The 27,163-nt window shown below is 41.7% G+C and overlaps 1 protein-coding gene across 3 annotated transcripts in view; it reads left to right on the top strand.

Annotated features, from left to right (window-relative positions):
• The window catches only part of LOC108435872 (alpha-1,6-mannosylglycoprotein 6-beta-N-acetylglucosaminyltransferase B-like), a 174,286-nt gene that overhangs the window by 139,701 nt on the left and 7,422 nt on the right, over positions 1–27,163 (top strand). For all 3 annotated transcript variants that reach the window (XM_037544478.1, XM_037544479.1, XM_017711995.2), the window contains exons 10-14: positions 4,215–4,348; positions 9,236–9,366; positions 23,486–23,641; positions 23,823–23,969; positions 25,918–26,034. In XM_037544478.1, the coding sequence (XP_037400375.1) occupies positions 4,215–4,348; positions 9,236–9,366; positions 23,486–23,641; positions 23,823–23,969; positions 25,918–26,034 (685 nt within the window). The remainder of the gene's footprint in view (positions 1–4,214; positions 4,349–9,235; positions 9,367–23,485; positions 23,642–23,822; positions 23,970–25,917; positions 26,035–27,163) is intronic.

Here is a 27,163-nt window from a genome sequence, read left to right as displayed (position 1 = left end):
TGAATGGCCTAAATGTGTCAAGAAGTAAGACCAGAAGTAAGGCTGCTCTAAGTTCAGGCTAACTGTGACAACAGCGCTCAATAAAAATAGGGCCTACTTCAGCACTCTTACTCAAAGAAGTAAAACAGGCAATGTAGGCTTGTTTCCTCAGTGATGTAAATCCACAAGCTGCCTCACATCACACTGTCATTCACTTCCAACTGAATCAGCAGACCTATTCCCACTGGAATCTGCTCTGTACAGCAGTTTGCTTCCATCAATAAGGGCAAATAATGAAGAGATTAAGACCGGAGCAGTTACTTGACAGCATTGAATCCTCAAAGCTGCCTTGTGTAAAATGATCCTGAAAGTTGCCTCATACATTATGGATAATATTTGTGTCTCACAACTCATGTTGAAACTGCTTCATGCATAAAGCATCGCAATTATTGTAATTCTTGGTAGCTCAATTAGTGGCTGTCTTTCCGATAATGGGATTGTAAAAAATCTCAATAAAAAACTGTGGCTCCAGCAGAGGGAGGAGAGGAAAAGAGGCTGATTTGTCAGGCGTAATGAATCCATTTAGCCTTTAGATTTTTTTTGTTTTATTGCCAAGCATGGCTCCATTCTATTTTCTCTTGAGCTGCATATTTAATTTCCTTCTGAACGCACCGGAGCAGGGGGCCCGAGCCTTACTTTGACTCGAATTAATTAGGATCGCACAAACACACGGCACAAACTGTACACTCTCCGAAAAAAGGGTACGACACTGCCACTGGGGCAGTACCCTTTTTGTCACTGCGGTGGTACCCTCAGGGGTACATCGCCGTACCTTTAGTCAGGGAGCATAATTGTACCAGAATCCATTGACATGATGTTTTCCAAGTTGTACTGATTCCACACACCCCGTCTCATCTCCAGGCTTTTTATTGTTCTGTTTAAAACATTAGTTTATAAAAAGATACCAATGTCTACTTTTCCACTAGGAAAAACTTAATTAAGGTACACAGTTGTACCTTAAAACCGCTTAGGCACCTTTGAGGGCACACATACATTGTACCTTGATGAACGAATCATGGACCTGCATGGTCGCTTATTTCTAACAGTGAAGCAAAGCTAAATGACAGGGTTTTATGTATTGACTTTTGTGGAACTTCACGAGCAATTTGTTCAGGGTCCACCTCTTGCCGCCCCTCATAAAGAAATCTTTGCATAGGTCTAAACTGTTTCTGAGCAGTGACCCTAAAGAGGAGGGGACAGCAAAGAAAATAAGGTGCTGGGAACTGAACTGTGAATAAATGCAGACAGCGGTAGCCCACCACTGCTAACTCAATTAGCCAGTGTGGAAACAGGCCTTACAGTTTAGCCTGTGGAGACAGAGCTCAGAGCAGCAATGCCATTTGCCTAATGTTGTATAATACACTGAGAAACCTAAGCGCTTTGATCCTAGTGTCATTGCAAGGTTACCAGATCACTGAAAGCTTGTGTGCACACATGTGAGACTTTCATTTCCTGGCTTGAGCATCCCAGACTGCACTTTGAGGTTATTTGCTGATTAGATTATATCTGCTCTATTTGAGTCCGTCAGAGTTCTGCAGTCAGTATGACTCCTCGAGACCACACTGCAGAGAACGTAGACACGCTGTGGTGCTTAGAACATGAAACCGGCTTTAATGGAGCATCTCTCGAAATGACACTACGTTATTGAGTAAATGCAAATATAGAGAGAGCGTGTTTCTAATAAAGTGGCCAGTGAGTGCATTTAAATATACTCACCACCCATAAACTTCTACTTTGTACTTCCACTCATGAGGCTCATCATCTTTAAGAGAGAGGAGAAAATCAAGCTCTGCTCTGCTTTAGATCGGAAAAAATCCGAGCGAAACCAGAAGGTGTTTCTGTTTTATCTGTGAGATGACAACCCAACACTGTGGGTCTGAAAGGATGTGTGAGGAAGCATTTACTAAAGAAAGGAAATGGATAAAAAAGAAGAACATTTGTGAACCAAAAAAAAAGAAGCTGCTGGAGTCCTTAAAACAAAGGACTGACCACCCCAGTCCCACTGCATGTGTTTGGGATTACTTGACTCATGAGCATTTGGGAGGTGTGGAAAAACATCCCTGCTGATTTCTGTGAAAAGCTGGAAGCGAATGTTCTGGGAAAAAAAGGAAGCTGAAATAAGGGAAGGTAACGGATGCACCGAATACTGAAAAGATGATATTAAATTTTGCTGCTATGCTTCAGGCTACGGCTGTTTTGACTGCAAAAACCTGAATAAAGATAGAACTGCTGCTTTTGTCCCAATTTGGCTTGATAAATAAAGTAGTGCTAGCCTATAGATCTGTTACTAGCCTAGAGGTCAGGATTGGTTGACCCCACAGGGATTACCAATGGTTGTGTGATGTATTTGCATAATGCATGCTGGGTATTGTAGTGAGAAAACATGAAAATGATATAAAACTGTGTGGCACTGGTGTAAGATGGGCTATAGTCTCTAACTGTGCACCAGCAAGGTGAAGCTACTAGGTAAATGTTTCTGATAAAGTGGCCAGTGAGTGTATACAGTTGTATGCAAAAGCACCTCCTGGTCAAATGACATGTTCCGTTGATTTTCCATGCAAAATTTGTCTTTATAAAATATGTCTTTGCTCAGTTTAGCATATTGGAAAAACCAACCAGAAACACCTTATTTGAAGGCTACCTACATAAGGGCTTCATGAGGCATTCATAAGCGCTGAATAATGCATTTATGAAGCACTACTTGAACATTTATTAAGTGCTTATGTCGGTTCTCGCAACCTGACATAAGATGTTTTATGAAATAAATGACATTGTACTGACATAATATGAATAAACGTTGAACATATTTACAGCACTAAACATTTAAAACACTGTACATAACTATTTATGTCAGCATTCTTAAGATCATTGTACTGATATCAGGTAAAATATGCCTGGAAACCACCCCCTCTTCCCTCCATGGCATGGATAAGATGATTGATGTAATTATGTATAGTGTTTAAAATGTTTAGTGCTGTAAATATGTTCAACGTTTATTCTTATTATGTCAGTACAATGTCATTAATTTCATAAAACATCTTATGTCAGGTTGCGAGAACCGACATAAGCACTTAATAAATGTTCAAGTAGTGCTTCATAAACGCATTATTCAGCGCTTATGAATGCGTCATGAAGCCCTTATGTAGGTAGCCTTCAAATAAAGTGTTGTTTTCATCCATAATGTCAAATTCACCAAATAAACATAATTGTGCATTAATTTTCCAATTATACTCTATATTTGGTCTCTGTCTTGCTTTGATTCACTTGAGAGAAAGAAGGCAGCCTGGCTGACAGGGTCTGTCTTTCAGTCGTTTCATTTTCAGAAAGATAGAGAAAGCTCTGCTTGCAACGGCATCTAATGATGACTGAACCCAGCATGGGGTTAGACCTAATCCCACTGCGGATCAGCTCCCACTGGGGGGCTGATCTGAGTGAGAAATGGGATCAATGGCATCGCTTCTGTTAGTGAAAAAGAACAAGCACAACATCTTCACTTTTGAACGTGATTTTGCAAAATTTGGGCGTGATCTGTGAAACACGAGGCCACTTCAGACAGTTTAGGAGACCAAGGTCTGATGTTCTGATGTTTTTAGCCAGCAAACCAGGTCACTGCTTCCTGCTGTTATCGACAGGTGGTCTTCCAGTCATCATAATGACGGAAAATTGCTCCAATTGCCTGTACTTATATCAAACCACTGCCTTTACAGAAACAGCCTCCATCTGCGAAACATGGGTCTTTTCTTTAGTTTCCTTGGTATCAATAATATGAAAAACTCCTCATTTTTGAAACATGAAAGGTGCCAATTGATTGTTCGTTAAAGCAGGTGTTTTCAAGCTCGTCCTCGGGGTGTCCTGGGTCATATGGTTTTGCTCCAAACTCAAAATTAGCAGGACTAGAGCAAACGTGGGTCCCTGAGGACCAGTTTAAGAACCACTGCTTTAAAGAATTATTTTTGGTGTGATATGTAAGTGTGAAGAACCTTAACCTTTGCAAAATGTATGCGTCCAAGGCAAGAAGCGTCGAGGAACCTTGGTTTTTAAGAGACTAGCTGTGTACAAAAGGAAAAGATGTCAAACAACATAGAGTTCTGTCAGTACTGTGACACACAGGACATGAACTAGTGTCATCTTAACTTCTAATCGCTTCACCGCACCCCTTTTCTTCTCTCCGACAGGTGTCATATTCGGGTGATTGACACATTTGGCACAGAGCCAGCATATAACCATGAAGAATATGCTACGCTACATGGCTACAGGACCAACTGGGGCTACTGGAACCTCAACTGCAGGCAGTACATGACCATGTTCCGTAAGCAGGGTTTTGATTTTGACTCAGTGCTGTGCAAGAATGCTTTAAAAGGCTCGGTAGAATGAGAGAGAAATGAGTCAAGCTGTAGTGTGTGTTTGAGCATGTGCTGTGTGTGTGTGTGTGTGTGTGTGTGTGTGTGTGTGTGTGTGTGTGTGTGTGTGTGTGTGGTGTGTTTATAGCTCACTGGGCCGCAGCTGCTACTGGGCCATGCCTAGGGTGTATGTTGGCAGTCAAACAGAACGTGTTTATGTGAGAGGCAAAGCAGATGTTCACAGTCACAGCTGGAGAGGCGTCTTTCTGTCTGTGCGTCTGTTTTTCTGTCTGTGTCCTCTTGAAACATGTTATTTTTTTGTTTACAGTTGGTTGAAATTTACATGGAAGTCAAAATGGAGCAGGAAGGAAAAAGGAAGGCTGCTTCCATAAATATAAGACGATGAAATGACCGTTTGGAAGAAAGGCCACACCTCCTCTCTCATACGTATTAGTGGAGGGTTTTTAAGAGGGGGTTAAGTAAGTTTGCCAGGTCCAGCAAAAAAGAAAAATATAAGTATATATTGTATATATATTTTAAATATATACATCCTGGTAAAGTAGCCCAAGTTGAATGGGAAAACTGTGATCCTGCTAGTGTGCTAAGAGCTCCCCTGTGGAAAATCATTAGCCTGTTAAATGTGAGTGAGTGAGTGAGTGAGTGAGTGAGTGAGTGAGTGAGTTGTAAGGAAGGTTCATAAGGTGTTTAACCTCGTGAAAAAAAGTAAATAGCATTTACAAGGTTAGGGATCGGAAGGTCGCAGGTTCGATCCCCAGAGCCGACAGCACATGACTGAGGTGTCCTTGAGCAAGACACCTAACCCCCAACTGCTCCCTGAGTGCTGCGGATAGGGCTGCCCAATGCTCTAGGCAAGTGTGCTCACTGCCCCCTAGTGTGTGTGTTTGTGTGTGTGTGTGTGTGTGTGTGTGTGTGTGTGTGTGTGTGTGTGTGTGTGTTTGTGTGTGTGTGTGTGTGTGTGTGTGTGTGTGTGTGTGTGTGTGTGTGTGTGTGTGCGCGCTCACTAGTGTGTATGTGGTGTTTCACTGCACAGATGGGTTCTTCTTGTAAACAGTGGTCTGCTCAAGGTGGCTTGATGTATGTGTGAGTTGGTGGAACTAAGTCTTTTCCAAGACGGGCAGCAGAGGTCACAACACCTGCAGACTCAGTGAACACAGGCATATCCACATTCATAAACCAAACAGACTGACTTGGGTCAAAAGCTGAGAAAACAAGAGAGAGGTGAAAAACATCAAAACAGGAAACTCGAGAGAACGAGATCTACGAAAATAAAACTACACCGTTGACACAATTGTCACTGAAAACGATGACTATACAGAGAGTAATTCGAATTATTTACAGACTGTTGCTGCATAATTTATCAGCCGCTCCTCCCACAGCAGGACCACTCGCCAATAATAAAACACTATTGTTTTAGAAAAATATGAGAATTATAATGTCATCCATTTTCTCACATCATTCATTTGAGCTGCATGTTGCTATAAATATTTTAGTAAAATGCATTAATAATGATATTGGCATAATTATAAGTAATAATGATTAATAACTCATTAATAAGGAATAATATGGATAACTGTTTTGGCATCACAACAACAGTAAATGCATGTTCAGAATGACTGCGTGTGGAGCTCACAGGCAGCGCAGGTTAGTGCTTCTTTCATTTCTTATTACTCACTGTAACAGCCAGAATGATCTCGGGTATATTCAACAAGCAAGTCGGTCCCTGCACTCACACCAGTTTAGCACCAGTGGTATCAGGCACAGCAGTGCTGCTGAAGTTTTTACACATATCAATAACACTGAAATACCCAACCAATAGTATTGCTGTGGTCAGAACCTGACCACTGATGAAAGGCTAGAGGATTAACACAATATGTGCATAGAAAAAGATGAGGTACAGTCTTTGTCTGGTAGGTGTTTCTAATAAAGTGGCCCAATTCACACTCAATACCGCAGGCCACCATGTCAGTGTTACTGCCGTGTTGAGTGTGTATCAGGGTTGGAATTGTTTTTCCTTCCATCTCCCACTGTGGCTGGTGGATTTTGTGGACTTATTTATTTATTTATTTATTTATTTATTTATTTATTTATTTATTTATTGCCAGTCACTTTCCTCTTTTTCACCAGCAGTATGAAAAGCAAAGCGACACTAAATGTTAATGGACAGCCAGCATTACCTCTATGCTGACTATATGTAGTTATCTATCTAGCTAATGACATTACATGACAGCTACATTCTGACCTTAATTAAACATTTAAGCTAATGTTAGTGAATAGACTAGAAAAGGCAACTTATGGGCATTGCCATTCATAATCTCGAAATTGCCAACCCTTTTCTCGATCGTGTGGGCATTCCCAAACAGCAGCAGCTCATTTCCAGGCAGGTAAGTGCCTTAATGGCAGCCGTATTCTCCAGGGCTGAGTTTCCCTATAATATCTTTCTTACGTGGACGTGTCATTTGGATGAATTATGGTCCTTTATGGTTTCCAATTTCTGTGTTTAGTCCCATCAATGAAACTATTTTCTATGTTTTCCTTTATGGGCATCCAAAGTGTGTTGACGACAAACCAAACACACATTATCTGGCTTGTCTTTTTGTGAACTAACCAATCACTGGACTCTTCATGGTCAGCTTTTCTCCACGTCTCATTCAAAACATATGGTAACGCTTTCTATGAGTGTTATGTTTGTAAGCATCTATAAACACATTTATAACATGTTATAAAGCATTCATAAGGGATTATAAACATGGTTATAAATACTTATACAAAAGGAATTGTACTGAATTACATTTTAGCCATTTTAGTGTTAATAACATGTTAGCTGTCAGTGCCAAAGAAGTCAGTCCCAGCTTGGAGAGAATAACCTACAGACAGATTTCCAATATTTTATTTGTTACATCTTTGGGGCTTCTGTCCTGAATATTCAGATGCTCCAAACAGTGTAATATTAGGTAGGCAGTGTTACGTCAGAGCCAGGCTAACGGTGGTGCACATTAACAGTGGTGAACATTGACTTTCCCACATTGGGTGAAACACTGATGTTGCTCTAGTTTAAACTCTGACATTTGAAGCCTGTAATGAGCTTTATTGTGTTTATTGTGTGTTGAAGCCTCAGTCTTAACCCTGGAGGAGGCTTTAGTCCAGTATGCTTCACTTTACTTAGAGCGGTCAAACACAGCCTATGAGCTCTTATAATTTGTTATGAATAGTGCTTATAATGCATTAGGTCAACCATTCATAATGCATAATAAGCCTGGCTATAATGTGCAATCTATTTTTTATAAATATGTATAGCCATGTTTATGATGCCTTATGAATGCATAAGTGTGTGAATGAGAGGGAGGCAGGTGGAAAGGTGAAGATGCAAGGAGTAGAGGTCGTAAAGGTGGATGACTTCAAATATCTTGGGTCAACCATCCAGAGCAATGGACAGTGCAAAAAAGAGGTGAGGAAGAGGGTGCAGGCAGGATGGAGTGGGTGGAGACGGGTGTCAGGGCTGATGTGTGACAGAAGGACAGCAGCAAGAGTGAAAGGGAAGGTCTACAAGACAGCAGTGCGACCTGCTATGATGTACAGTTTGGAGACTGTGGCTCTGTCTAAAAGACAGGAGGCTGAGCTGGAGGTGGCGGAGATGAAGATGCTGAGATTTTCGATGGGAGTGACAAGGATGGACAAGATTAGAGATGAGCAGATCAGAGGGACAGTGAAGGTGGAGCAGTTTGGAGATAAAGCCAGAGAGGCCAGGTTGAGATGGTTTGGAAATGTGTTGAGGAGGAATAGTGGATATATTGGGCAAAGAATGTTGGAGATGGAGCTGCCGGGCAGAAGGAGAAGAGGTAGACCTCAGAGAAGGTTTATGGATGTAGTGAAGGTGGACATGGAGATGGTTGGTGTGAAAGTAGAGGAGGCAGTGGATAGGGCAAGATGGAGGCAGATGATCCGCTGTGGCGACCCCTAAAGGGAGCAGCCGAAAGAAGAAGAAGACGAATGCATAATAACATGTTATGAGTGTGTTTATAGATGTTTTACAAACGTAACATTCATAGAAAGTGTTACCAAACAACTTTCAACCGCCGCCACTTTGGCCTGTGTTTTCTCCTGGGAGGTTTTCTCTGGAGACCCCGTAACCCCTGGGATGTAATGCCACATTGTTTTTATGCTTAATGCTATAACATTAGCTGGGGCTACTTGACCTGAGGTGATTCTTTTCAACCATTATTGGCAAGTTAGCATTCTATGCTCGAGTCGCCGTGGTAACCCAGTGTCTCCTTGCTAAATTGTCTGAGGGAAGCAAGAGTTCAATCTGCATTGTGAAATGTCACAAATTGCTCTGCAACCACCACATTACTTGTTTGCATATGCTGTTTTTATTTATGTGGTTATAGGTTCAGCAAATTCACCCCCACTCCAAAACATCTGCCCCATTTGGCGGGTGCTAATTTCCAACCCTGGCACATATACATGTAATGACTAACAAGACATAGGTGTAAACAAATACAGGTGTACATGATGAATGAGAAGAGCCAGGACAGAGACGAGCTGTCGGATTCCATGACACGTGTGATAAACCATACCAGCTCCTCACCCTATCCTACATATTCCTCCTGACCTTTACACTGTCCCTCAGCGAGTGCAGAAGCTGTCTAGAAATCCAGCACAATTTCCACCCTCTTCAATCAGATTCTACCATCCTGCACTCACTTCTCATAGATGGTTCTGCTCACGTAACATTCAGTTCTCAGTCTGTTACCAGCTCTATGGAATATGTCTGCTCAGACCACAGTTTGTAAAAGAGATTTTTGAGATTTACTGGACTCTGATCTGCTCTCACACAGCGCACACTCCTGACAACTCATTCATGGGTTTCGTGGCTGAAGAAATGAACGAGACCGAGAGGCTCAGCATTCAGCGAGAGAAAGTCAACAACATGGTTGTGGTCTACGGCAAAGAGGCCAACATGTGGAAGGTAGGCGTGACATCCCTTCTAATTAGAATTCAGGTACTTTGAAGTGTGTTCATTGCTGACACAGGGGCTCAATGGCACATGCACAGCTTGTATGATCCCCATAGAAAAATAGTCAATGGGGTCCTCGGTGGCAGCCACACGTCACCAAGCGTGGCTAGAGAGGTACAAAGCCCCCCAGCATTGGGCTGTGGAGCAGTGAAACTTTTGAGTTGGAGTGGCATTTGTTATTCCGAAACTAATTAGCAACATCAGTGGATCACTTCCCTAATGCTCTTGTGACTGCATTGATCTCAGCTTATTGACGTGTGTGTGTGTGTGGGTGTGTGTGTGTGTGTGTGTGTGTGTGTGTGTGTGTGTGTGTTCATGCCTCAAATCAACAAATCACATCACAGTAACCAAAATCTAGCCAGAACACCTTAAACCACTGATTTTTAAGATTACACGATTATTTACTGCACACGGTCTTTATTCTTATATTTTACGAAACTTTTTGGACGCCGATTTTTTTTTGGTGCGTTTTTTGTCCTTAAAAGGTACTAAAAACACATGCAAATGCACAGCAAACAACAAAAGAAGTGCCTCATGAATATTTTACCACATGGAAGTATGGGGTTTATGATCGTCAGCCTCTTCATTTGTCATCGAATCTAATTTCAGTGCGCCGCATGATATGTTTTATACAGACTGAAGGGCCTCCGAGTGCCACCTCACGCATGTAAAGACTTGAGAATGATGAGAACATAATGAGCTCGTTTCACACTGACTGATCGAGCTACCAAGACACACACGTCCTCTCAAGTCGCATCTGTTTACGAGCATTATAAATCCGAAGTCGATGGCGGCCTCGATAATAACTCTCTGATGAATTGTCTGACGCCTTCACCTGGTAAGTGGTGCTGGATCTTTGCTTGTAATGTGAAGAGGCACTTGTCTCGGAGGAGCGAGTATCATTTTACACGCCTGAAAAGTGTAGTAGACTCGGCACTTTCTGACAGCGCCTATGCTGGAACGCACAGAGATGGATTGCCTTGTTCTTATCATGGCTTGTTGGGCGCACTGATAGTGTTGAGCGGCGGCATTTTGGACAGCATGCGGTTAGCAACGTGACGCTTTTTGTGATGAAGAGAGCAGAGAAGAAAACAGCATGTAAACATCAACACAGGAAGATGCGCTCACTGCTGCTTCCTCGAAAACCTGTCAAACAGCAGACTTTGAAGGACCCATAGCATAGAAAACCCTGCTTTTTAAAAAATAACGTTGGACATACTATGTGAACACGGTTAAAAGGGGATCTAGTACGATTTTCTGGTTCCTTTAGTGTATTATATAGTTTTTTTGCACGTAAACACTGAAATGTTACCAAGCTCAATGTATATGCCAGAGGGAGTAACTCACTCTTCTCAGCTGCTTGAAATGGCTTATTGGAATTCCAACCCCTTTCTCTGTTACAAGGTGATGTCATCCCGTAACACAATCCTTATTGCCTGCCTACTGGCAAGCAGGCCCTCACACAATGCACAGTAAACAGTGCAGGCCAGGATTAGCTGGGTTCTAGGCATGTTGAGAAGATGCTGACCTGACTTTCAGGACAGGACGCTGGTTCAAAGTAATATAGCAGAACCGACACCATTGGAAAAATGACACCATTGGTCACAGCACAGTCTGTCTGCAGACTACAAGGCAGGGGCAGAACATGTAGAGGCAGAATCGCTCTGGCAGCTGGCCAATCAGAGTCCACTGGGCTCATCAGGAACAGGAGCTCTAACAGGGCTTCAGAGGGTGAGTAGAGATGCACAGTATGAGAAAAATGTATTTTTGGAATACTGAAGCATGTAAATCTATTCTAGTAGACCTCAAAAATGAAATTATGCACACTGAAAATGAGCATAATAGGTCCTCTTTAAAGTTTCAAAACAAGCCATGTGTTATCTGATCAATACAGCCAATATTCATAATATTTGATTACGTAATTAAGAATGCCCTATCACCGTTTTGCTAGGCGGGTATAGTCAGAAGTACAGCTTGCCCACTAAAAATAGGGCGTTCTTAATCATGAAGAAGATGAAAAGCTGTGTGGACACTTTAAATGCACGCTCCAGAAAACGCAGCAGTTAGATTAGCTTGACTGATGGACTAGATTCATATAAACGGGACACCTCAAGTTCAGAAAATTTAGAAAAAAAAAAAAATGTAATAAAAGTGGCCCTTAAATAAGAAGCACAATTAAGCTGAAGTTGCAGCTGGCTGCTCAATAAAGTTTTCCATTCCACCTTAACAGCAGTGACATTTAGGCAACGTATGGGCAAGTTTTAGGAATGAATTTACAAAAAGAAGCGGCTGCATATGAACATCATGTCACTGGAAAATCTTTAGACCTTTGCCTCAGTAAATGCAGCTTTAATCAGAAAATAACTTTCAATGCAGTTACCGGGTGGCACAGCAAGGCTATAATCAGCCACTGGAGCTGCTTGCTTGTTGAACCTGTCTCACTAACCACACACTTCCATACTTTACCTACTACACTAATGACGGCCCTGGAAATAATAGCTTTTTTTTACATACTACTGAGAGTGCTAGTATGTGATTTGGGACACAGAATAAGTTTCTGCCTCAGTTATGGCTTTATTTTCTCATAAGGAACGGCTATGGCACTGCCGAACGAACTTGAGGTTGCTTACTGAAATCACGGCAGCATGTTTGAGGGACACCATAGGAAAACTATGAATCTGGTCATTTTGACAAAAGAGCTCATCAGCATTACAGAGACAAACAATATTATTATCATATAGGTGGAACCTAAAGATCTATTTCAATTCAAGGCCTAAACTGGGATAGTAAGAAGCTAAATATATACAAAAACATGATTTATAGGATACTTTCTTCTGGGAAGTGTCCGCCCCAAACCCTGACTTCTAAAGTTCAACTTTTGAAAATAGTACTTCATTTTTAAAGACCTTTTTGAGTTATTTTAAAGTGAAATTTTACATGAAAAAACTCTTCTGAAAATGCTGCCCCAGATTTTCATGTCGCTACTGAAAGAAGAGCTTCGGTTAACAGGCGAAGCCTCACTTTAGCCACACCTCTGCATTTCAGAGCAGGAACCGAGGCTGTGTGCCTGTCCCTCAAGCCACATGGTGAGCAATGTCCGAATGTCTGAAAAGCAGTGTGTCACATTAGGAATTGTCACAACATATTTTCTGCAATTAAGTCATTCGGTATTTGAGCTTTAATACAAATTACTATGATTCTATGTATGTCTGTTCAAAGCTGTGTTTGCTGGTCATGTACTGGCTGTCACGCTTGGCTCCTCCCTCTCCCCATGTGCTTTTGTTTACCTTTTGATCTTCCATGTGCATTTGTTTTGGTTCAGTCCAGCCCCCTTGTTGCCTGACTGTTACCTGATTGTTACCACCTGTTTCCCACCTGTCCCTCGTCTTGTCTCTGTTATATAAGCCCTGTGTTTGCCCTGGTCTGTGTTGGTCTTTGTTTGATGCTCGTTTGGTTTGAAGTATTTGGATTTCTGTGTTTATCTCATTATGGCTTTCAGTCCATTTCTCCGTGTTGGCTTGTTAAACCTGGACTCTCTTGACCCTGATTTTGGATTTGCCCATAAGAAAACTCGCTTGTCTCCGCACATGCGTCTGGCCTCAACATCGCTCCACGTTACACTGGCTAGGGTTGTAAAGTCTTGGTCATTTTCATTTTTTCAGGTTGGATCCCAGTATCTGTCATTTCCATGAGAATAGCCCATATATGAAAACAGCTTGTTCTGAATTCCTCATCACAGATCAGATGTCACAACCAGGAACACATCAGCATATGACCACCTATTCCGTCTGCTGCAGTTTGTCCCTGCCCATTCACGCTGAAGCGATGAGGAACTCTGTTGCTGCTCACAGCCTCTAGCTATTTGAATGAAGCACAGTACAGGGCACTTTTGAAAGGGTCAACCGATGAGAACAGAGCTCATTATCGCACATCATTCCTTAAAGATAAGGCAACAAAAACCATCTTCATTTCTAAGGAATGAACAGAGTTTGGAAGATTGTCGTAAAATGAATCATGACTATTTTTACACATAAACCTTTCAAGAAAAAGTATAAACTGCAGGAAAAACTGTAGAATCCTGCAGAACACACACTCAATGTGCCAGACATTGAAGTACTTCGTCCTCTGATGCCTCAGCCTACACAAACGGCAGTTTCTGACCGTCTGCAGTAGAATCTCCTTCATCTGAGTGATGCCCTCTAAGCCCTGTCACCCCAAACCGATTCTGCGGGCCAGGTGTCACTTAGCTTCGTTGCTGTCGCCATGCTTGGAGGGGAAAAACATAATCGTCTCTTTTCCTATTTCTCTTTCTTTTTCTTTATATCTCCATCTGCTCTTGCACCATTCTCAGCTCCAGGTAAGTGAGAGACATAATAGATTGTTCGATGAAAACAAATCCCGCAGCATATGGCCTACTGTGCATGAAATATTTCCTCTCTGGTGCTGTAAGTGCTGTAAAGTGGAGGACAGGCAGCTGCGGCGTGCAATCATCATGTGAAAGAAAGATTTTGGAGGAGCTGTGTAATGAATCCACAGTGCACTAGACACTGCTCCTGTGATATTAAACCTGGAAATATCTGTATTTGTCTCTGCATATACATAATAAATCATAAGTTGGACAAGAAAAATAGAGCATTTTACCAGCTGATCAGCTGATCTGAATCAGAAAGCATGGAGCAGGAGAAGCACAAACTGAAATTTCATTCACTAATTAAAGGTTTATTATGACCGTCCAAAGGGGGTCTGTTTTTCAGGAAGCAAACAAGAGAATATTAATAAGGTTCCTGACAACAACAACATAGTTTTAAATCTATGTATCTACACCATTGTAAACATCAACACAGAGAAGAGAAAGTACATAGAGAAAGTACAGTACTGTGAAAAAAGTCAAAAACCACCCTCAGAACCTCCGCCTCTGACCATCCAAGCAATCCCAAACACATTTAGTGATGCTGAGGTCTAGACTCTGGGCTGGTCAGTCCATTGTTCAACGAAGGGCATGTTTGACTCAGAGCAACTACCAACGCCCACAGCACCCATGGAACAAACAGGTCAAAGTGACAGTGACTGGATCAGATGCTGACTCTGCGGTGAGTTACTACAAGGAATTGTATTTTGGTGTACAGGACCAAACCGTTCAAGACGCCTGTGATTGTTTTTGGGAAAATTACGTGGAAAGCCTTATCGCACTGAACGACAGCTGAAGCGTAGCTGGCATTTGTTTGTCGTCGCTATGGATTTCCCAAAGAGAAGACGAGTGCTGAGCTGTCCCTCTTCAATGCCATCAGAAGAACAACACTTAGCACTTTTCAAAGCCTCAGATCTGGGTGAGAGCCTAGTAAACATCGGTAGCCTCTTCACGTAGTTCCTCACTGTGCCAATGGCCAGTGCATCATGTGACAGGAACTTTTTTTTTGTTTGCATCGACTTGAAAACTACATGAGAATCACTGGCTGTATTTACATGCAAAGATTTTTGCCAATCCAATTGAATACATAGGTGTTGATATGCTCACTCTACTCAACAATCTGACATAATTCTCCATTTACATGCACACTACAAGTAATCTGATCCAAAACCATGCACTTGTGTAGACTACCACTTAGTGTAGATGTTACCATGACAACAAGCATCATGTGAGTTCAGTCAGAGAGAGATGAGCAGCAGTGAGCAGTGCTTGTGTGTTTAACTGCTTTAAAACGATGTCAGATTTAGGAAAATGAACTTCACATGTCCTTATTAAAGTTCAGACACATAAGCTAGACATCCATTACACCTTTTAAAGTTCAAAGCATAAACGTATTCTCCTCTGCAGACCAGTTTCTTCTCCCCTCATGTTGAACATTATAAACTTTCGCTATGATGCTATGATGTGCAGAACGTACTTAAACTCTCTGACTGGGAATGTAATTGGACACAGGCATATCCAATGTGGTTATTTATGTGGTTCTTATTATTTAATGGATTATTAACAGAATTACCCACCTCGTTCGGTTGGATAGAAGTTGTATTCGGATTGACCTCAGTCAGACTACTCGATTAGTCGGATTATTAAAGGATTATTAGGCTGCATGTAAACATAAAAGACAGGAGACTGAGCTGGAGGTGGCGGAGATGAAGATGCTGAGATTTTCGTTGGGAGTGACAAGGATGGACAAGATTAGAAATGAGCAGATCAGAGGGACAGTGAAGGTGGAGCAGTTTGGAGATAAAGCCAGAGAGGCCAGGTTGAGATGGTTTGGACGTGTTGAGGAGGAATAGTGGATATATTGGGCAAAGAATGTTGGAGATGGAGCTGCCAGGTAGAAGGAGAAGAGGTAGACCTCAGAGAAGGTTTATGGATGTAGTGAAGGTGGACATGGAGATGGTTGGTGTGAAAGTAGAGGAGACAGTGGATAGGGCAAGATGGAGGCAGATGATCCGCTGTGGCGACCCCTAAAGGGAGCAGCCGAAAGAAGAAGAAGAGGCTGCATGTAAATGTGGCTACTGTGAGTCAGGAAAGACTGACATTGCTGTGCTGAATATCACATGGAAAAACTTGGAAAAAGCAGTCAGTGCATTTGATGCCGTGCCCAGTGGGTGCCACCTCGCACTTCACTAAGGTAGAACATCAATTGTACCTTGATAAATATACGTTTTTTACTAAATATAGGTTTTATGCTTATTATATAGCTGAGATGACTGATGGCTTGCCCCCCAATATAAGTCACACATGTTGCTCATGACTCTTTGTATTAATATAATTAGTCAATAAAATGTTTTATATTCTAAACAAGCAAATGTAGACCTCTGAAAAATCCATTATAGACATTCACAAGATGCAAATCTCCAACCTACATTAAAGAAAACTATAAAAAAAATGTTTTTTATATAGTGCTTATCTTGGCCGGGAAGGGGGGGCGTAGGACATGGGCTCTTTAAGATAGCAGGGTGGGTAAATGAAATTATGATTAAATCAAATATCTGGATTTTGCTTTCGACTTGTGAGAGACCAAATGTATTCTGTATGGAACATTTTATGTGTGGCCCTTTACATAAACCGAGTAGTGACTGCTGTTTATTACAAGACTGTGACGAGACTGACTTTACAGCGTCATCTGTGTCCAGGGTCAGTTGAAAATGCTTCAGTTGTTGTTAGCTTGAAGAGGCAGAATCCTTCAGGTGAAGCTATGGACTTCAGTCATTCCACTGACGTGCTGAGCTGGATTATACTGTGTACTCTTTCAGGACACGTCTTGAGCAAACAATACAAATCCAGTTCAAACAGGACAAAACAGCCTATAAAATAATGATATTTACAAATGCATGCGATGCTACAGGCACAGACGTGCCTATGCCTGATGATGAACGTCAGCCACAGTTCCTCAAAACAGAATCTTCTATAAATCACAGAAATAGCTGAACTACATCAGCTTTCCCTCCCAAACACCTGTAAGCATTTATAGGAGGTTTATATTTATACAAGCCTATCATGCCGTATCATGGCTGGCCCAATGCTGGGATATGCATGTATTTGGGGCAGTCATGGGCTGGAGGTTAGGGATCTGGCCCTGTGACCGGAAGGTTGCCGGTTCAATCCCCCGGGCTGACAGTCCATGACTGAGGTGTCCTTGAGCAAGACACCTAACCCCCAACTGCTCCCCGGGCGCTGTGGATAGGGCTGCCCACCGCTCTGGGCAAGTGTGTGCTCACTGCCCCCTAGTGTGTGTGTTCACTAGTGTGTGTGTGTGTGTGGTGTTTCACTTCATGGATGGGTTAAAGGCGGAGGTGGAATTTCCCCATTTGTGGGATCAAAAAAGTATCACTTAACGTAAAGTGTATATGTATAATGGCCATAAATGTACTTACTTAAGTGGAGTTCTATGGAGTTCTGTGACTTTAGTGAAATCTATTTTCCAGTACTTTAGTCCTATACACAAGTGAGACATTCCCACTGTGATTAATGTTTCCAAAGACTACAGGGCTCTTTCAGAACAAGGTCACTTGTATGAGAAACATTTTGACTGCAGCTTACATTTCTCATATGTACAGCAACACTGAGATATTTCCGACTTTACAAATTGCAGTTTATATATAGTAAATCTATCAAGTTTTATAAAAAAAAATAAAAAATAAAAATAAAACACTTCACCGGCTAATTATCAAGCCCTTCCTGACCTCAGTCAGAAAAGCATGGAGCATGAGAAGCACGAACTAGGGTCAGCTAACACTTCACGGACTAATTAAAGTCTTATTTTAACTGGCTACAAAAGGTCTGTCTTTCAGAGAGCAAACAAGAACATCAACAAGGATCCAGACAACGACCGTTTTCACGTCTAAATATCTACACCTTTGTAGCTGAGCACTGGGTTGAGCAGATATCAAGGTAACTGAGAACTGTGAGAAAGTCAGAAACAACTCTTCATTTATTTTTGATTTCAAGTTAGACCAGCCATTAAATACGTATTATTTATTTCTCAGCATCAGAAAAGAGGAGAAAACATATTTTACAAGAAATTACACAGAAGACTTGAGAACTAAAGATAAAATCAAAGATTTTAGCTTTCATTAAAGCTTACATTCTTTTTCGAGAGATTTGCTATGATTATTCAAAGAAATCTGCCGGGATATAAAGTTCAGCTTTAGAAGTTGGTTGCATTTTCTGCTTCTTATCATCCAAGTAATCCCAAACAGATTCAGTGATGTTGAGATCTGGACTTTGGAGTGGACAGTCCATTGGTCTGAGGAGCAAATTTTACCAACAAAGGATCCAGCAGGGAAAGCATACGACACTTGGAAGAACAAGGAGGCTGAAAACTCTCACTGGAAGCCCAGATAACCAGACGGAAGCTGATTTCGGACATATTATAAGAATCAATTTAATGGACAAGAAAATTATGCTTAGTTGAAAGTAAGTTAAAAGACTTCATCACAAGATTATCAAGAATGTTTGTGTGCAGTACAAGCTGACCATGCTCTTTAAATAGACAGACACATAAACACACAGAGCTTCTTCCTAAGCTTGAAATGTTTTGATTTAAATCTAAAAAAAATTGATTCTACTAAGCTTATTTATTTATGACATTCAGCAAATGCTGTTGAGAATTCATGCTAAAAACTTAAACAAGGCCAACTTTATTGCAAGCAACTCGTACGTCATAGAAATATATGCCACGCTCAACAGTGCTTCATCAGGTATATGCTGGAGAAAGACAAGTGTGAGCAGGTGGTTGTATCCAAAAACACCCATCCATCCATTTTCCAAGCCGCTTCTCCGTCAGGGTTGCAGGAGCCTATCCCAGCAGTCTTCAGGCAGGATACACCCTGGACAGGTCGCCAGTCCATCGCAGGGCAGACAGACCATGTCCAATCAGCCTGACTGCATGTCTTTGGACTGTGGGAGGAAACCCACACAGACACAGGGAGAACATGTAAACTCCATACAAAGAGGACCCCGGTCACCTGGCCGGGGAATCGAACCCAGGCCCTCCTCGCTGTGAGGCGAGGGCGCTACCCACTGCACCACCATGCCACCTATCCAAAAATTCCAATGATTCTCATCGGTGCAAACTAAAACCTCACAAGTTAGGGGTTAGGGTGCTTCAAACTGTCTGAAACCTCTGCTTCAGGTTTCAAAAGAACTGAAACGTTTGAGATTCGCTGGTTTCTTCCCCAGCCTGTGCTGCAAACCTTGCTGTTTTAAACAGCGCATTTAATTTGGAAACTCATCTTTTCTGAGAAGTACCAGCGGAAAAGCACCTTGACAGCTGACTAGCCCATGTCAAGGTTACCTTTCTGTCCAGTTACCGGTAAGCACATTTCTCCACACTCAGAGCTGTACAACACAAACTGAATGAGTGTTTATGTATTCTTGAAAAGTCCGTTTCACGTTCTCTCAAAACACTTTCTGGTGTTTACGCGACCCGCTTCTTACCTACTTAAGAACTGTGTCCTGCTTCTTTTGAAGCATGAGAGAAAGGTGCCACCTGAACACCCCCTAAATCAGCCTTTCCTTAAACAAGGACTTCTGGTAATCTTTCTACATCTGCACCTACGTGAATGTGGGAAGGGAAGGAAAGTGAGAGTGGGAGTATCTGTGCCTGCTAAGGTCTCACAGCCTCAGTTTTCTTTCGTGTGTTTGACTCTACTGCAGTAATGGCAGCCTCTTCATTGCTCAGCTCTCTCATTCTCTTCTGCATTAAAGTTGCTCTTCATTGCTGTGGTTTGAGATCAATACGCTATAGCCAGCAACAACGGCAACAGTCAGAGGAGGGGCGCAGCTCCAGTCAGCTGCCATTGATTTTCTGAATGCCAGTTCTTTATTGGTGACAGCCTAACTTCTTTCACCAGCTGTTTGATTCCTCCTCCACACATCCATTCTGGCAAGTTGCTTTACCACATATTGGAAGATTAGGGAAGGTCTTTCAGTGCCAGGCTTATTCATGCACTGCTGTACTTCGCTTCTCTTTCCATTCAGCGTGGTTTGCAAAGTTCATGATGGAGATTGGGACATTACAAGCTATTGATGCTGCTGTCAAAAGTCTGTATAAGTACAATTTAAAAATTTCTGCAACTCAAGCAGCAGAAGACATGTGGACAAAGACATCCAGAGTGAGTTGAAATCAGTGATATGTGCCAGTCTAGAGAAATGTATAGACAGATATCTCCACAACAGTGATAATAAGAAGCAGACATCTGAGGTTGGTGATTAAAACCTGTCTGATCGCTATTATTATTAAGATATTGTATTATAATAGTTTTGAGGTAAGATTTGAACCTAAAAGCCATTCATGGGGGAGATGTATGTACAGGGCACTGTAAGACAGAATAATATCCACTGAAAACTTTCTCTTTTCCGATGGACCTCTGTCTATCACCACGGCATATAAAAACAAAATATGTTGAGGTTCATTTGTCATTTCGGATAGTAAATGAAATGATTATATAAACGAATGAAATTCTGAATGACAGCCGTAGAATTTTTGGTTTATTAAGAAATGTGCGAGTGTGAAGAACCTTAGTCAGGTTTAAAGAAGGTTGTACATTTAATTTAATGGTACAATTTAATGGCTCTTCTTAGCATGTCTACATTATGTAAACGTTCTTCAAAACTTCAAAAAAGTTCTTCACACTCACAAACCCCTTTTTTCGAGCAGGGTTCTTTGGGGAGCCATGCATTATTCTATGGCTCTCATTCAGAAGATCACTTTTTCTTAATATAGTCATGTTCACACATCTCACATCTTCAAACTGTCTAAAGAACAATCCACTGAAAGGTTCTTTAGAGAACCGAAAGAAGTGTTTTATACAAAGAACCATTTTTGAGACTTAGACATTGCAACACCTGGTTCGCCACCACAAAAAAGGTAGGTTTCTCTGCAGTGACCCATTTCACATCAGACCCCTCTGAGTGACATTGTTTACGTGATACAATTGAATTATGTGGAAATTTTGAAAAAGTGGTGGAGTTCCCCTTAAATCAAAGCAATAGGCTGATGCACTATTCTTTCACCAAGGGTGATACCGCCTTCACTACTAACTAAAAGAGTCTGATATGATACTCTCGCTTGATCTTCACTATGAATTATGCAGCTAGTAATGATTTAAATGGGTAAATTATTTATGCTCTTCTTTACATGGAGAGTTTCTTAAGTTTGAAGGAACTTTAACATTCTCTGGGGAAGCACAGCACTGCATTGTTCATGATATTTTGGCCACACATAAAACATTAAGAGTATTTCTAAGACAAATTATGATTCTGCACTGCTTCCACGTCTTGGGACTGCAGACGTGGAACATATGCAGTTATATACTCCAAGGATAACAAAATGTTGCGTTAATGAATAAATAAATAAATAATAAATGCACCCCCGCTGTTGTCACCGCCGCTGTCTTCTAGCAAATATGACGTAAAGGCCAAAACCATTAGTGTGAGCACAGATACAAGTGCCATCCTATTAAAATCAGTGGGATATCACGCTTGACAATGCGTCAGAAAATGAACCACAGACCAAGTGTTTCAGAAGTTTCCTCCATAGTTTTGTCCTGTGGGCCTTGGTGTTTCTAATGGAACCAGAATTCAATGTGTTTGTCTCTCTCTGTTGGGACAAATGAGTGCAGCTAAGCTAATTAGCTTTTATATTATCTCTTTAATCAAAGGCTAATGGCTTTTAATGCTGAAGGTGAACCTCTGAAGCCCCATTTGTCCTGCACGCTTAGCAGGAATCCATATAAACCACTGTTGTCCATATTAAGAAGTCAAGCTATCCATTTAGCAGTTTCTAGACTCAAAACAGCTGGAGACATTTCCTTCAAAGTGGCTCTGGCACTTTAGTCTAGTATGATATCTTGAAATAGACCATAACTTGAATAACTAGCCAACTAGTTATGTAATAATAATGAGCTAACTCAAGTTTCAAGATGTACTGCGGCTGTTAGGAATAAAGGCACCATGCAGGTGCAAACAGTGTAATCATTCCCTCAAAGGGGCAGCAGCGGTTTTAAGGTCCAATTGTGTACTTTAAATACGTTTTTCCCAGTGGAGAAGTAGATGTTTGTATCTTTTTATGAACTAATGTTTTAAATCAGAACAGCAGAATAAAAGCCTGGAGGCGAGGCAGGGTGTGTGGAGTCAGTGCAGATTAGAAAATATCATTTCAGTGGATTCTGGTTCAGTTATGTTCCCTGACTGAAGGTACTGAGATGGACCCCTGAGGGCACCACTGCCAGTGACAAAAAGGGTACCGCCCCAGTGACAGTGTCGTACCTTGTCGAAGCTGTTAGAACCGTTAGATGATGGTTTTAGGTTCTATGGTTCGACCTCCATGCCAAAGCTGTGAACTTAGCAAGAAGCCCTCCGTCCTCCTGAGAGTCCAGCCGGATGGGGGAAACTCAAATGACCACAGAGACTAGGTCTGAACTCAGAAGGCTTTTCCCGTTTATTGATCAGAATAGCAGAGTTTATATACACACAAACGGCATGAGCATCGCGTGGTCAGACAATAGAGAGAGAGGACTGGATGAAAGAGTTATAGTTAGGCAAGGGCCCCAAGGACGTTTATGACGTCTGGGTACATGGAGCCTACGCAACAGATAAGTGTTAGAACATCGCTGATCAGATATCGTGTCACTATGAGTTACAACTAACCGTATGAGCGCTCAAAAATGAGCTGAGGCCTCCGTGTGGCACAGGACCTGAACCCCATAGGTCATGATATAGTCGTGATCAATCGTGCATTGATCAGTATGCACTGACGTTAGGATCTAACAGTAGCCAACAACCGGTTTTTAGATGAAATGACAAAGAGATAAATATTTAACATGCTTTGCTTCAAATCCATGAATAGCAAGTGTCTCCTTGCATGTCATATTCTTCACATTCTTGATGGGTTTGAAGGTGAGAACTATTGAAAATCGACAAATGCGATGGGGGTGGGCCGGTTGTTTTTAGCTGGCTAATACAGAAGGTTAGTGAGATTGCTACCTGGCAATGTAGATATCTTACCTCTGTTTGGCTTTTATCCTAGCTAAAAACGATTTGTGCTGAATAAAAGTAGAATTGGTGATTTTTTAACATTTATTTTACGTGTAAATGAGCTTACACTAATGCCGTCTTGGCTGTATTTACTACAGATCAGGGCAACACCATACGGATTCCCAATGGTTGTGTGAAGTATCTGCATAATTCATGCTGGCTATTGTACTGAGAAAATACTGATGGATAAAAACATGGCAATGATATGAAGTTCTGAACTTAGAATACTGTAATAACATGACACAAGAGTTTTAGGCCCAAATCCCCCAGTTATCTCATCGATTTGTATTTATTCCACACATTCATTCAAGTTGACTTTATCTCCTTCCCCCATCAAAGTCCTGGGCTTATTACATACTAAGGCTTATTGTTCCATAACTACAGGGACATTAAATCAATCCAGCTGGACTATTCTTAGGTTATAGATGTAATACAGCTCTGGGTCCGCGGGTGGGCCCTGCGTTTAAGGGGTTAAAAATGTGTCATTTTGTGTATTAGACCTTTCCACAGGAGCGCTCATTTACACCTACATATTTCTCCTCTTCTTCCATCCTGCAGGGTAAAGACAAGTTCCTCACCATCTTGCACCGCTACATGGACATCCACGGAACAGTCTACTATGAGACCCAGAGACCTCCAGAAGTACCTGCCTTTGTCAGGAACCATGGCCTGTTACCCCAACACGAGCTCCAGCAGCTGCTTAGAAAGGCCAAGGTACTGTCAGCATATCACAGATTTCTCAGCGGTGCCTTTATTGACAAAATGTACTCAGGCATTGGCCTCACTGTGCATGTCTGCAGATTTCTGCATGGTAGGAACACCCAGGGGCGGTGAGATTAATACTGGGTAGGTTCTGCCTTCGTCGCTTTCTTCTCACTGTAAAACCTGTTCTCAGCTTTTTGTAGGATTTGGCTTTCCTTATGAAGGTCCTGCACCTTTGGAGGCCATAGCCAATGGGTGCATTTTCCTGCAGCCCAAATTCCATCCACCCCGCAGCTCTCTCAATAACGAGTTCTTCAGAGGGAAGCCCATGTCCAGAGAGGTGAGTTCAAGGTCACAAAGTCCAGCTCAGGCTGTTAAATTAGACTGATTTTGGCTTTACCCAGTAGGACAACGATGTACTGTAAGGTTCATTCTGTCTGCTTGTACATTACTGTTCAAAAGTTTGGAATCACGTGTCATATACAGCCATGTAGTGCAAAAGTTTGAACACCCCTCTTCATGTTACATGTTTCGTTTTCTTTTTATTTCAATTTTTTTGTTATTTTTACCCGATTTTCTCCCCAAATTAGTCGTTTCCATTTCCACCCGCTACTTAAGACAATCACACTATACTACTAGTATCGTGTTGAGTGATGGGGGAGAAGGGGGGCCTTCCTACCCACCCAGAGAGAGCGGGGCCAGTTGGGCTCTCTTGGACTCCTGGCTACGGACGGCTTTCGCATCACCGGGGATCAAACTCGTGATCTCCTGATGACACAGCCAACGCTTAGATGGTTGCGCCACTCGGGAACCCCCGTTTTCTGGTTTTTCTAAGTGAAAATCATTTAAGACATCATCTACAGAGAACACACTTAAATACTACTTTCATTTACTACAAATTTTAAGAGTTGTAAGGAGTTTAACAAATGGGGGGGGGGGGGGGTCTTTCGCGCAGATTGCACAATATGTTAAATTCAGCACATACACAGCAACTGTGCAATAAAATGTGTGTTCTCTGCACTTATTTTCGTTCAGAAAATGAACAAAACATTTCAAACAATGGCCAATTTTGCATACGACTGTATTTTTTTTTAACAAAATGAATCCTTTTGAACCATCTGTAGTGGTGCAGGCTGAAGCCCTGCTGGTCATGCAGTGTATGCTGCTATGATAGAAACTACAATTGTAGCCTTCTTGTTCAAATAAAGCTTTGAATGGTTTTTTAAACAACATCTTTAGGTAAAAAAGCTTTTGGATTCAAAAGCTGCATAAATGAGAGGAAAAGGCCTACAGTCCGCCAGGAATAGATACCTTTTGTCCACTCATTACAAACAATTACAATGTTATTAGATCAAGAATATACCATAATTTTCTATTTAGATGCTTTTTCATGTTATCTGAAAGATTTGATCACCAACTTTGAAATGCACAGTATTTAGTTAGAAGTTCTCTCGACCATTTTAGAATCATCTACCATTTCATTCAATGTATTAGACACACCTAATATATATATATATATATATATATATATATATATATATATATATATATATATATATGTATAATTTAAGATTAAGTGACCATTATTGGTCCCACACCTCTGCATTTAACCCATCCGTGCAGTGAAACACCACATACACACTAGTGAACACACTTGCCTGGAGCACCACCCTGGAGCAGTTGGGGGTTAGGACACCTCAGTCACATACTGTCAGCCCTAGGGATCGAACCAGCGACCTTCCGGTCACAGGGTCGGTTTCCTAAGACCAGCTCACGACTGCCCAAACAAAACAAAACACACACACACACACACACACACACACACACACACACACACACACACACACTCTCTCTCTTACTTATTTATTATTTTTGGGAAGAATACCTCATATCTCCAAAATGATAACTTTACAGGGGAAGGAAAAAACATACGTCACTTTAATGTAAGTCAATTGGACCAGATATTTCAGAGTAATTTTGCATCATTTTTTTAATCCATTCATCATGAAAAACTCACAATTTAAAGGGTAACAGGTATTTTCAAATTATATCATCAAAAAAAAAATCTGGAGATATGAGCTTTTCTTCCAACAGCAGCAGAGCTTCCTAGCGCTCTACATTTCAGGTGAAAGGTGCACAGGCTTATCATACTACGCTCTTTTTTATTCTAAATTGCTGTTTGCTTACTGCCAATGTTGATTCTGAACTTTGGATAGTAATGTATGTAGTTACTAATGCTGTACGCAGCTGATATGTCTACTATCTACGATCTCTTCTTCTTTAATCAGGTGTCATCTCAGCATCCCTATGCTGAACAGTACATCGGCAGACCCCACGTCATCACAGTAGACTACAACAATTCGGAGGAGGTCGAGGTGGTCATCCGGGAAGTCCTGAAAGCCAAGGTGACCTTCACACAGTAATCCTCTAATTAGCACGTTGTGTCGCTTGCAGCATGTGGGATTTTTACTGCAGCTTTGGATGCTTTGCTTTCGGCAAATCCAGTTAGACGGAATGAGCCAGAGCTCTTGGACTGCAAGGTATCTTCACCGCTGGCCATGGCGCTATTAGCAGCAGTGAATAGAGGATTGCTCTGTTTGAACTGTGGGTGCTCCTGGGTTCACATGGCTTGCAGCCAAAGCCCATGCTAGTCCACCACGCTCCACATATTGTCCTGCTGGAGAAAAGCCAGTGGCATTAATCACTCCAAGAGCGCTCAATCTGTCTCCTCCGCAACCAGCAGGCACGATCAATCAATCGTTCCCTGTCAAGCGTGACTACTCGCACACCTTCCAGGAGCGTGAAGGCAGACTGCTGCTACAACTCCAGCCAAACACTGGCTTACTGTGGTCGAGCAACAAATAAGGCACATTTTGGAAAGAGACAAGCTGTTTTTTTTCCCTGTACTAAACACATTAGGAGGCCAAAACAATCACACCTGCCCACAGTGCATCACTTATCCAATGTTTTTTTTGTTCAGCGGAGCAACTCTTGGCATCTCAGGGCATAGTAGTAATATAATGCGAACCCAGTTACAAAAAAGTTGGGGCAGTGTGTAAAATGCAAATGAAAAAAAGATATTTAAAGTGTTAATTTATCATCTCCGTTACTTTTTGTAGATGTCGGCTCCTTCTGCCTTCTGAAATTGAAGCCTACAACTGCATGAGACATTGAGGACTAGGAACATTTTTTTTAAATGTTCAAAAAACATCTTAAACAGGTGATGCCGTCATGCATAGGTATAAAAGGAGCATGCCGGAAAGGCCGGATCCTTTATAAGCAAGTATCGATCGAGGCTTGCCACTTTGCCGAAAATGCATCAGCAAAAAATATTTTCTTCAGTAAACAACTGCAAGGATTTTAGGTATTTCACCCTCTACAGGGCATAATAACATCAAAAGACTCAGCTTTTCAGATTGTTTTTGGAAATAATGAGCTTTTGTTTGACAAATAAGTAAAGAACCGTCCAGACTGTCACCAGCACAATGTTCAAAGACAACGCCTGTCGTGGAATTGGGGGGCATCGGTGGGTAA

Source organism: Pygocentrus nattereri, chromosome 14, assembly GCF_015220715.1.
Source record: "Pygocentrus nattereri isolate fPygNat1 chromosome 14, fPygNat1.pri, whole genome shotgun sequence".
Classification (NCBI taxonomy): domain Eukaryota; kingdom Metazoa; phylum Chordata; class Actinopteri; order Characiformes; family Serrasalmidae; genus Pygocentrus; species Pygocentrus nattereri.
Note: the sequence above shows the minus strand (reverse complement) of the source record. Positions and strands in the feature narration are given on the sequence as shown.